The sequence below is a fragment of the Mustelus asterias genome, unplaced genomic scaffold (genome assembly GCF_964213995.1).
Source record: "Mustelus asterias unplaced genomic scaffold, sMusAst1.hap1.1 HAP1_SCAFFOLD_3275, whole genome shotgun sequence".
Lineage (NCBI taxonomy): Eukaryota > Metazoa > Chordata > Chondrichthyes > Carcharhiniformes > Triakidae > Mustelus > Mustelus asterias.
Window position 1 is genome coordinate 1 of NW_027593220.1, and position 12,500 is coordinate 12,500.

At 53.1% G+C, this 12,500-nt stretch overlaps 1 protein-coding gene across 1 annotated transcript in view; it reads right to left on the minus strand.

The window, feature by feature from the left end:
• Positions 1-1,642: 1,642 nt before the first annotated feature.
• LOC144490437 (uncharacterized) overlaps positions 1,643-12,500 on the minus strand; it is a gene marked incomplete at its 5' end in the record, with an annotated part of 26,625 nt that continues 15,767 nt past the window's right edge. Inside the window, 5 exons of the mRNA XM_078208180.1 lie at positions 1,643-1,903; positions 4,790-4,870; positions 8,241-8,498; positions 10,462-10,634; positions 10,750-10,842. Coding sequence (XP_078064306.1) covers positions 1,887-1,903; positions 4,790-4,870; positions 8,241-8,498; positions 10,462-10,634; positions 10,750-10,842 — 622 coding nt within the window. The remainder of the gene's footprint in view (positions 1,904-4,789; positions 4,871-8,240; positions 8,499-10,461; positions 10,635-10,749; positions 10,843-12,500) is intronic.

Here is a 12,500-nt window from a genome sequence, read left to right on the forward strand (position 1 = left end):
CCTCCTGCACTGCAGGGATTCCATGATTCTCTCTGTCTCCCTCTCTCTCTCTCTCTGCTTCTCACTCTCTCCCTTTACAAACCAAGTTTCTCCAACCTCTCCTCATAGCTAATGCCCTCCATGCCAGGCAACATCCTGGTAAATCTTTTCTGTACCCTCTCCAAAGCCTCCACATCCTTCTGGTAGTGTGACGACCAGATTTGAACACTATATTCCAAGTGTGGCCCAACTAATGTTCTATAAAGCTGCAACATGACTTGCCAATTTTTAAACTCAATGCCCCGGCCGATGAAGGCAAGCATGCCGTATGCCTTCTTGACTACCTTCTCCACCTGCGTTGCCACTTTCAGTGACCTGTGTACCTGTACACCCAGATCCCTCTGCCTATCAATACTCTTAAGGGTTCTGCCAGTTACTGTATATTTCCATTGCTCCCCAATACCACAATCCTCTCACTGCCCACTGGCCCACCCACCAACGAAAGATGGCGGGTGGGGTGTTTAAAGTTTATTTATCAGTGTCACAAGTAGGCTTACATTAACACTGCATTGAACCTACTGTGAAAATCCCCTAGTCGTCACACTCTGCCGCCTGTTTGGGTAACACTGAGGGAGAATTTAGCACCTAACCAGCACGTCTTTAGACACTAAGGGGCAATTTAGCATGGCCAATCCACCTAACCCGCACATCTTTGGACACTAAGGGGCAATTTAGCATGGCCAATCCACCTAACCCTCACATCTTTGGACACTAAGAGGCAATTTAGCATGGCCAATCCCCCTAACCAACACATCTTTGGACACTAAGGGGCAATTTAGCATGGCCAATCCACCTAACCTGCACAACATCTTTGGACACTAAGGGGCAATTTAGCATGGCCAATCCACCTAACCTGCACATCTTTGGACACTAAGGGGCAATTTAGCATGGCCAATCCCCCTAACCAACATATCTTTGGACACTAAGGGGCAATTTAGCATGGCCAATCCACCTAACCCACACATCTTTGGACACTAAGGGGCAATTTAGCATGGCCAATCCACCTAACCCTCACATCTTTGGACACTAAGAGGCAATTTAGCATGGCCAATCCCCCTAACCAACACATCTTTGGACACTAAGGGGCAATTTAGCATGGCCAATCCACCTAACCTGCACATCTTTGGACACTAAGGGGCAATTTAGCATGGCCAATCCACCTAACCTGCACATCTTTGGACACTAAGGGGCAATTTAGCATGGCCAATCCCCCTAACCTGCACATCTTTGGACACTAAGGGGCAATTTAGCATGGCCAATCCACCCAACCCGTACATCTTTGGACACTTAAGAGGCAATTTAGCATGGCCAATCCCCCTAACCAACACATCTTTGGACACTAAGGGGCAATTTAGCATGGTCAATCCAGTTAACGTCCACATCTTTGGAGTGTAGGAGGAAACTGGAGCACCCGCAGGAAACCCACGCAGACATGAGGAGAACGTGCAGACTCTGCACAGACAGTGACCCGAGCCGGGAATCGAACCTGGGTCCCTGACGCTGTGAGGTAGCGGTACTAACCCACTGTGCCACCGTGGTGTCCTGAACCTAGCTGACCTACCCTCCCTGAGGGCGGGGGGGGGGGGGGGGGGGGGGGGGGGGGGGGGGGGGGGGGGGGGGAGAGGGATTGCATCACCCACCCTACTGCACCCAGCTAGCTCCTCAAGACTCCGCAAGTGCCCACCTTCATCAGAGGAGAGACAGAGTAAATGGGAGTGGGCAAACTCGCTGGCGAGAGTAGGGATTGAACGGGGCAGAGTCTGGAAGCTGGCAGCCATTGACAGGCTCCTGAGTCAGTTAGAGAAGTGGCAAAGGTGATGAGAGACTCGGCCTTATCCCGTCCACGGTTACGAGCCACCCGACCCTGTGACGGAAGAAGAGAACAAGCCATAAAAATCGCAGGAAGAGAGGTAACTCCCACTCTGTTAGATAAAGCTCCCTCTACACTGTCCCCATCAAACACTCCCAGGACAGGTGCAGCACGGGGTTAGATACAGAGTAAAGCTCCCTCTACACTGTCCCCCATCAAACACTCCCAGGACAGGTACAGCACGGGGTTAGATACAGAGTAAAGCTCCCTCTACACTGTCCCCCATCAAACACTCCCAGGACAGGTGCAGCACGGGGTTAGATACAGAGTAAAGCTCCCTCTATACTGTCCCCCCATCAAACACTCCCAGGACAGGCACAGCACGGGGTTAGATACAGAGTAAAGCTCCCTCTACACTGTCCCCCATCAAACACTCCCAGGACAGGTACAGCACGGGGTTAGATACAGAGTAAAGCTCCCTCTACACTGTCCCCATCAAACTCAGCCAAGACAGGGACAGCATGGGGTTAGATACAGAGTAAAGCTCCCTCTACACTGTCCCCCATCAAACACTCCTAGGACAGGTACAGCACGGGGTTAGATACAGAGTAAAGCTCCCTCTACACTGTCCCCCATCAAACACTCCCAGGACAGGGACAGCACGGGGTTAGATACAGAGTAAAGCTCCCTCTACACTGTCCCCCATCAAACACTCCCAGGACAGGTGCAGCACGGGGTTAGATACAGAGTAAAGCTCCCTCGACACTGTCCCCATCAAACACTCCCAGGACAGGTACAGCACGGGGTTAGATGCAGAGTAAAGCTCCCTCTACACTGTCCCCATCAAACTCAGCCAAGACAGGGACAGCATGGGGTTAGATACAGAGTAAAGCTCCCTCTACACTGTCCCCCATCAAACACTCCTAGGACAGGTACAGCACGGGGTTAGATACAGAGTAAAGCTCCCTCTACACTGTCCCCCATCAAACACTCCCAGGACAGGGACAGCACGGGGTTAGATACAGAGTAAAGCTCCCTCGACACTGTCCCCATCAAACACTCCCAGGACAGGTACAGCACGGGGTTAGATACAGAGTAAAGCTCCCTCTACACTGTCCCCCATCAAACACTCCTAGGACAGGTACAGCACGGGGTTAGATACAGAGTAAAGCTCCCTCGACACTGTCCCCATCAAACACTCCCAGGACAGGTACAGCACGGGGTTCGATACAGAGTAAAGCTCCCTCTACACTGTCCCCATTAAACACTCCCAGGACAGGTACAGCACGGGGTTAGATACGGAGTAAATATCCCACTCCCAGGACGGATGAATTTTGAGGGGGGTGTTTGGGTGGGATTAGGCTGCAGGATGCGTGGACAGGGTGGGAATCACTGCTGGGTGTGTGGAGTGAATTCTCTGCTGTTTAGTCTCTTGGTGAGTTAGTGTGTTCAGGAATGGGGATTTTTGGTAAATGCAGATTGATCACACAGAACAGGAAGCTGGCGAGGGAAGTTCGAGCAACAGGATTCAGGACTGTGGTCACTTAGTTCCTTTTTGGCAGCCAAGCAACCAGCATGGGGGCGCATACAGGGCAAACATTACTGGACGAGAGAGAGAGAGAGCGAGGGGGGAGAGAGACAGAGAGGGGGACAGAGAGAGGGGGACAGAGAGAGGGGGACAGAGGGGGTGGGAGAGGGGGTGGGAGAGGGGAGGGGGAGGGGGTAGGGTGAGGGAGAGGAGGGGAGGGACGGGGAGGGGGAGGGAGAGGGGGAGAGAGGGGGAGGGGGAGGGGAGGTGAGGGGGAGGGGAGGGGGAGGAGGGGAGGGGAGGGGGAGGGGAGGGGATGGGGAGGGAGAGGGGGAGAGAGGGGGAGGGGGAGGGGAGGTGAGGGGGAGGGGAGGGGGAGGAGGGGAGGGGGAGGGGGGAGGGGAGGGGGAGGGGGAGGGGATGGGGAGGGGAGGGGGAGGGGAGGGAGGGGGCCAGGGGGAGGGAGAGGGGAGGGGGAGGGAGGGAGGAGGGAGAGGGCGAGGGGGTGGGGGAGAGAGGGGGAGAGAGGGGAGAGGGGGGGAGAGGGGGTGGGGGGGGAGGGAGGAGAGGAGAGTGGGGTGAGATGGGGTGGAGAGAGAGAGAGTTAGAGAGACAGAGAGACAGAGAGAGGCAGAGAGAGAGAGAGAGAGAGACAGAGAGAGAGAGAGAGAGAGGGGGTCAGAGAGTGAGAGAGAGGGGCAGAGACAGGCAGTGACAGAGTCAGATACGAGAGAGAGAGAGAGAATGAACCACAGACAGAGACAGAGAGACAAATGGAGAAAGATAGAGAGAGAGAGAGAGAGAGAGAGAGTCTGCAGGGGTTGGTTTCAGAAAGAATGTCAGTTTCTGTTGGGGTGAAGGTGAAGGGGCAGCTCAGGGAGAGTGAGGGGGAAGAGAGAGAGAGAAATAGAGTAAGAGGGAGGGGGAAGGAGAGGTTAAGAACAGAGAGAGCACCGGAGGAAGGAGAGAGAGAGAGAGAGAGTGAGGAGAAAGGGAACACAGAAGTGAGGCGGAAGGGAGAGAGAGGTGAGAGTTCTGAGGGTGAGATTGCGAGAGTGGGGGAGAGACTAGGATGAGTGTGACAAGAGGCAGAGTAAAGAGGGAGAGGGGAGGTTTACTCCGAAATTGGCCGCGGCGACCTGGACGTGAGAAACCGTAGCTCCACAGTGCCGTCAGTGGCAGTGCAGAGTAATTACAGCGTGACATGTTTACATAGGACGTCCCCATGCAAAGTGGGATGGCTAAGAGTCATCGTGGATAAATCTGATTTGGATTATGTTTCTCATCTCCGTTTCATCCCAAGAGATTTCTACAGTTCCCTGCCTGATAAGAGCCTCAAGAAAAACGTGCGTGTTAGGCTGTGACAAATCAAATTTGGTTGGGAGTTTAATTAAAATCAAATAAAATCTTACCTTCAGAGCTGTTGGTGGCAGCTGGCGCCTCTGTTTTTTTGTTCTGAGGGTTCTTGCTTAGCTCCAGATTCTTGGCCATTTCTGAAAGTTAGAAGTACCCAACGTTAGTCCCCGTCCCACACAGAACAAGGCTTTGGCATGAGGGCGCCCCACTCTCGTTAAGAAAGCCCCATCAATGCCCCTACTTTCTCAGGAGACGAAGGAAATTCAGCATGTCCGCTACGACTCTCACCAACTTTTACAGATGCACCATAGAAGGCACCCTTTCTGGTTGTATCACAGCTTGGTATGGGGCTCCTGCTCTGCCCAAGACCGCAAGGAACTACAAAGGGTTGTGAATGTAGCCCAATCCATCACTCAAACCAGCCTCCCATCCGTTGACTCCGTCTACACTACCCACTGCCTCGGGGAAAGCACACTAAGAAGTCTCACAACACCAGGTTAAAGTCCAACAGATTTATTTGGTAGCAAAAGCCACTAGCTTTCGGAGCGCTGCTCCTTCGTCAGGTAAGTGGGAATTCTGTTCACAAACAGGGCATATAAAGACACAAACTCAATTTACAAAATAATGGTTGGAATGTGAGTCTTTACAGGTAATCAAGTCTTAAAGGTACAGACAATGTGAGTGGAGAGAGGCTTAAGCACAGGTTAAAGAGATGTGTATTGTCTCCAGCCAGGACAGTGAGTGAGATTTTGCAAGTCCAGGCAAGTCGTGGGGGTTACAGATAGTGTGACATGAACCCAAGATCCGGTTGAGGCCGTCCTCGTGTGTGCGGAACTTGGCTATCAGTTTCTGCTCAGCGACTCTGCGCTGTCGTGTGTCGTGAAGGCCGCCTTGGAGAACGCTTACCCGAATATCAGAGGCCGAATGCCCGTGACCGCTGAAGTGCTCCCCCACAGGAAGAGAACACTCCTGCCTGGTGATTGTCGAGCGGTGTTCATTCATCCGTTGTCGCAGTGTCTGCATAGTTTCCCCAATGTACCATGCCTCGGGACATCCTTTCTTGCAGCGTATCAGGTAGACAACGTTGGCCGAGTTGCAAGAGTATGTACCGTGTACCTGGTGGATGGTGTTCTCACGTGAGATGATGGCATCCGTGTCGATGATCCGGCATGTCTTGCAGAGGTTGCTGTGGCAGGGTTGTGTGGTGTCGTGGTCACTGTTCTCCTGAAGGCTGGGTAGTTTGCTGCGGACAATGGTCTGTTTGAGGTTGTGCGGTTGTTTGAAGGCAAGAAGTGGGGGTGTGGGGATGGCCTTGGCGAGATGTTCGTCTTCATCGATGACATGTTGAAGGCTCCGGAGGAGATGCCGTAGCTTCTCCGCTCCGGGGAAGTACTGGACGACGAAGGGTACTCTGTCCACTGTGTCCCGTGTTTGTCTTCTGAGGAGGTCGGTGCGGTTTTTCGCTGTGGCGCGTCGGAACTGTCGATCGATGAGTCAAGCGCCATATCCTGTTCTTATGAGGGCTTGTCCGTAGGGGATGGCTTCCACGGTACATACTCTTGCAACTCGGCCAACGTTGTCTACCTGATACGCTGCAGGAAAGGATGTCCCGAGGCATGGTACATTGGGGAGACCATGCAGACACTACGACAATGGATGAATGAACACCGCTCAACAATCACCAGGCAGGAGTGTTCTCTTCCTGTGGGGGAACACTTCAGCGGTCACGGGCATTCGTCCTCTGACATTCGGGTAAGCGTTTTCCAAGGCGGCCTTCACGACACACGACAGCGCAGAGTCGCTGAGCAGAGACTGATAGCCAAGTTCCGCACACATGAGGATCTTGGGTTCATGTCACACTATCTGTAACCCCTACGACTTGCCTGGGCTTGCAAAATCTCACGAACTGTCCTGGCTGGAGACAATACACGTCTCTTTAACCTGAGCTTAACCCTCTCTCCACTCACATTGTCTGTACCTTTAAGACTTGATTACCTGTAAAGACTCGCATTCCAACCATCATTTTGTAAATTGAGTTTGTGTCTTTATATACCCTGTTTGTGAACAGAACTCCCACTCACCTGATGAAGGAGCAGTGTTCCGAAGGCTAGTGGCTTTTGCTACCAAATAAACCTGTTGGACTTTAACCTGGTGTTGTGAGACTTCTTACTGTGTTTACTCCAGTCCAACGCCGGCATCTCCACATCGGAAAAAGCAGCCAGCATAATCAAGGACCCCACGCACCCCGGACATTCTCTCTTCCACCTTCTTCCATCGGGAAAAAGATACAAAAGTCTGAGGTCACGTACCGACCGACTCAAGAACAGCTTCTTCCCTGCTGCCGTCAGACGTTTGAATGGACCTACCTCACATTAAATTGGTCTTTCTCTACACCCTAGCTGTGACTATAACACTACATTCTGCACCCTCTCCTTTCCTTCTCCTCTATGTACTCTATGAATGGTATGCTCTGTCTGTATAGCGAGCAAGAAACAATACTTTGCACTGTATGTTAATACATGTGACAATAATAAATCAAATCAAATCTCCCTCTTAACCTTGGCTGTCTGAGGGAGAACAAACCCAGCTTCTTCCCGTAACAGAAGCCCTTCATTCCCACGTCCCCGTGCTACTGAATCTTCTCCACATTTGTCTGAGGCCCTTGACATCTTTCCGAAAGCGTGGCGGTCCAGAATTACCCAGAATGCCGCAGCTGAGGCCTAAGCAAGGCTTTACAAAACCCTTGAATAAACCTCTTGCTTAAACGCTTCTCCTGAATGTCGGGATGATAGAGGGAGCCTCAAATTTGGATCAGGAGTGGAGTTGGGCCTACTCTGAGGCCGAAGCCTTTTTTCGGAGTTTGGCTGCAGAAGGTAGTGCCCGAGTTCCACATTTCGATCCAAGGCCCCAAATGGTCAACTTTAGGGAGCAGTCCCTTCATCCCCTTCACTCGTAACCCTTCGCAACAAGACTGAGTGAGGCCTGGGCCTCCAGGCTTCCTCTGAGGCCCTGCAGCCACAGGTACCCCGAGCCGTGTCCTTGCCGCTTCATGACCGCAAAAAAATGGCTTCTTTTCCTCACGGCATTTGCCAGCAAGCCATAAGGGCTGGGGAAAGAGGCCATTCGGCCCTTTGATTCTGTGTTGGCTCTCTGTACAGTTGGTCCAATTCCCCGCCCTGTCCCCGTATCCCTCGATCGCCCATCCAATTTCCTTCTGAAATCATCTGTTTCCACCCCACCTTTCCCCGGTGGGCAGCGAGTTCCAGGCCCACTCGCTGGGTTAAAAATAAAACATTTTTCCATACATCCCCCATGTTTAAATCTTTCCGCCCTCCAACCCTTGTACCATCTGCCAATGGGAACAGCTTTTCTTTATCCGTTTTATCTAAAGTTGTCGTCATCTTGTCCGTCTCCATCAAATCTCCCCCCCCCCCCGCCTCCACTTCGCTCCGAGGGGAACGACCCCTCCAGACCCCTCACCCTCGGAGCTAACCAAGGATGGACAACCTTTGGAGTCGAGTGGCGGGTCGCTGTCTCTGTTGACGGTGTTGCTGGATCTTGGGGAGGAGTCGGTCTCCTCCTCCTCTTCCTCCTCCTCCTCCTCCTCTCCCTCGTGCCAGCCTACTCGTCTCTGCCGGAACCGATTCCTCGGGGTCTCCGAGCCGTAGATCCGGGAACTCAGCTTCCGGCGGGGCCTGAGCTGGACCTTCCCGGCCTCGGGGGCTCCGTCCACCTCCGCCCTCTTCGCCTGTCGGCTCAGCGTATCTGAAGAACCAGAACAGCACAAGACCGGTTCAGGATGAGAGAAGTACATTCAGCCCATCCCTCCAATCCCCTCACTCCATCAAGAATTATCCCTCCAATCCCCTCATTCCCATCGAAAATTATCCCTCTAATCCCCTCACTCTCCAATCAAAGACCATCCCTCCAATCCCCTCACTCTCCAATCGAAGACCATCCCTCTAATCCTCTAACTCACCAATCAAAGACCTTCCCTCTAACCCCCTCACTCTCCCATCGAAGACCATCCCTCTAATCCCATCACTCTCCCATCGAAGACCATTCTTCTAATCCCCTCACTCTCCAATTGAAGACTATCCCTCTAATCCCCTCACTCTCCAATCAAAGACCATCTCTCTGATCCCCTCACTCTCCAATCAAAGACCATCCCTCTACTCCCCTCACTTTCCAATCAAAGACCATCCCTCTAATCCCCTCACTCTCCAATCGAAGACCATCCCTCTAATCCCCTCACTCTCCAATCGAAGATCATTCCTCTAATCCCCTCACTCTCCATCGAAGACCATTCCTCTAATCCCCTAACTCTCCATCGAAGACCATTCCTCTAATCCCCTAACTCTCCAATCGAAGACCGTTCCTCTAATCCCCTCACTCTCCAATCGAAGACCATCCCTCTACTCCCCTCACTCTCCAATCGAAGACCATCCCTCTAATCCCCTCACTCTCCAATCGAAGACCGTCCCTCTAATCCCCTCACTCTCCAATCGAAGATCATTCCTCTAATCCCCTAACTCTCCCATCGAAGACCATTCCTCTAATCCCCTAACTCTCCAATCGAAGACCGTTCCTCTAATCCCCTCACTCTCCAATCGAAGACCATTCCTCTAATTCCCTAACTCTCCAATCGAAGACCAATCCTCTAATCCCCTCACTCTCCATCGAAGACCATCCCTCTAATCCCCTCACTCTCCAATCGAAGACCATTCCTCTAATCCCCTAACTCTCCCATCGAAGACCATTCCTCTAATTCCTTAATTCTCCAATCGAAGACCATCCCTCTAATCCCCTAACTCTCCAATTGAAGACCATCCCTCTAATCCCCTCACTCTCCAATCGAAGACCGTCCCTCTAATCCCCTCACTCTCCCATCGAAGACCATCTCTCTAATCCCCTAATTCTCCAATCAAAGACCATTCCTCTAATCCCCTAATTCTCCAATCAAAGACCATTCCTCTAATCCCCTAACTCTCCAATCGAAGACCGTTCCTCTAATCCCCTCACTCTCCAATCGAAGGCCATCCCTCTACTCCCCTCACTCTCCAATCGAAGACCATCCCTCTAATCCCCTCACTCTCCAATCGAAGACCGTCCCTCTAATCCCCTCACTCTCCAATCGAAGATCATTCCTCTAATCCCCTAATTCTCCAATCAAAGACCATTCCTCTAATCCCCTCACTCTCCCATCGAAGATCATCCCTCTAATCCCCTAACTCTCCAATCGAAGACCAATCCTCTAATCCTCTCACTCTCCATCGAAGACCATCCCTCTAATCCCCTCACTCTCCCATCGAAGACCATCTCTCTAATCCCCTAACTCTCCAATCAAAGACCAATCCTCTAATCCCCTCACTCTCCCATCGAAGACCATTCCTCTAATTCCCTAATTCTCCAATCGAAGACCATCCCTCTAATCCCCTCACTCTCCCATCGAAGACCATCCCTCTAATCCCCTCACTCTCCAATCGAAAACCATTCCTCTAATCCCCTCACTCTCCAATCAAAGACTATCCCTCTAATCCCCTCACTCTCCCATCGAAGACCATCCCTCTAATCCCCTCACTCTCCAATCGAAGACCATCCCTCTAATCCCCTCACTCACCAATCGAAAACCATCCCTCTAATCCCCTCACTCTCCAATTGAAGACCTCCTTGTGTAGCAGGCGAGCTGTTCCCCTGGGAGATGGGGATACAGGTGGGTCTGTCTTACCTGTGGCTTTGGTGGGCGTTGAGGGTTGCTCGGAGCTATCGGGCTGTGCGGGACTATCCATGGCATCGGGACCGTCCCCCGGGTTGATGAAGATGGGTCTCAACTGATCTTTGCTGATTTCCTTCCGAGGTTTTATTAACTTCTTCATCTTGTCGGCGATCCAGTTCCCTTTCCTGACGGGGAAGAGAGGCGACCGTGTGAGCCTTCACACCGGGGGTTAAATTGCTGCCAACACCCACCCGCCCCCCCAATCCCAATGGATGGTTCCGTTGCCCCCCTACCTCTTACCTCCTGGGCATGGCAGGGTCAATGACTCTGTACTGATCCATAATCTTCTCCACTAGCTTCTGTTTCTCTCGCCGCAGTTCACTCAGCTTGTCCCTGCCAGGAGGGGGCAGAAGAGAGAGGCAGGTGAGTGAGGAGTGGGTGGGGTGGTCAAAGAAGGAGTGAGGGAGAGGCAGAGAGGGGAGCACCAGGCAAGCGGGGCTGGAGAGCTTCTGGGTAAGGGGGGGGGATGGAGGGCCGCGGGGCTGGTTCAGGGGTGCTAGGGTTTGGTTTCCCCAAGGAGTTTGGGTCAAGGGTCACAGGTCAAGGTGAGGGACATTGGCCAAAGGGCAAAGGCCATAGACAAGGGACACTGGGGGAGTTTTAAAGTTTATTTATTAGTGTCAAAAGTAGGCTTACATTAACACTGCAATGAAGTTACTGTGAAAATCCCCGAGTCGCCACACACCTGTTCGGGTAACACTGAGGGAGAATTTAGCACCCTAACCTGCACGTCTTTCAGACTGTGGGAGGAAACCGGAGCACCCGGAGGAAACCCACGCAGACACGGGGAGAATGTGCAAACTCCACACAGACAGCGACCCAAGCCGGGAATCGAACCCGGGTCCCTGGCGCTGTGAGGCAGCAGTGCTAACCACCGTGCTGCCCCATGGGGCTCTGGGTTGAGGGTCACTGGGTCGAGGGTCACTGGGTCGAGAGTCACTGGGTGGTGTACCAGCAGTGTACAGCGGGCATGGTTCCGGGTAAGGGCTCTGGGTGGTGTACCAGCAGTGTACAGCGGGTACGGTTCTGGGTAAGGGTCACTGGGTGATGTACCAGACAGTGTACAGCGGGTAGGGTTCTGGGTAAGGGTCTCTGGGTGATGTACCAGCAGTGTACAGCGGGTACGGTTCTGGGTAAGGGTCACTGGGTGATGTACCAGACAGTGTACAGCGGGTACGGTTCTGGGTAAGGGGCTCTGGGTGGTGTACCAGCAGTGTACAGCGGGTACGGTTCTGGGTAAGGGTCACTGGGTGATGTACCAGACAGTGTACAGCGGGTACGGTTCTGGGTAAGGGGCTCTGGGTGATGTACCAGCAGTGTACAGCGGGTACGGTTCTGGGTAAGGGTCTCTGGGTGATGTACCAGCAGTGTACAGTGGGCATGGTTCTGGGTAAGGGTCTCTGGGTGGTGTACCAGCAGTGGACAGCGGGTACGGTTCTGGGTAAGGGGCTCTGGGTGATGTACCAGACAGTGTACAGCGGGTACGGTTCTGGGTAAGGGGCTCTGGGTGGTGTACCAGACAGTGTACAGCGGGTACGGTTCTGGGTAAGGGGCTCTGTGTGGTGTACCAGCAGTGTACAGCGGGTACGGTTCTGGGTAAGGGGCTCTGGGTGGTGTACCAGCAGTGTACAGTGGGCATGGTTCTGGGTAAGGGGCTCTGGGTGATGTACCAGCAGTGTACAGCGGGTACGGTTATGGGTAAGGGGCTCTGGGTGGTGTACCGGGTAGTGTACAGTGGGTACGGTTCTGGGTAAGGGGCTCTGGGTGATGTACCAGCAGTGTACAGCGGGTACGGTTCTGGGTAAGGGGCTCTGGGTGGTGTACCAGACAGTGTACAGCGGGTACGGTTCCGGGTAAGGGGCTCTGGGTGGTGTACCGGGTAGTGTACAGCGGGTACGGTTCTGGGTAAGGGGCTCTGGGTGATGTACCAGCAGTGTACAGCGGGTACGGTTCTGGGTAAGGGGCTCTGGGTGGTGTACCAGACAGTGTAC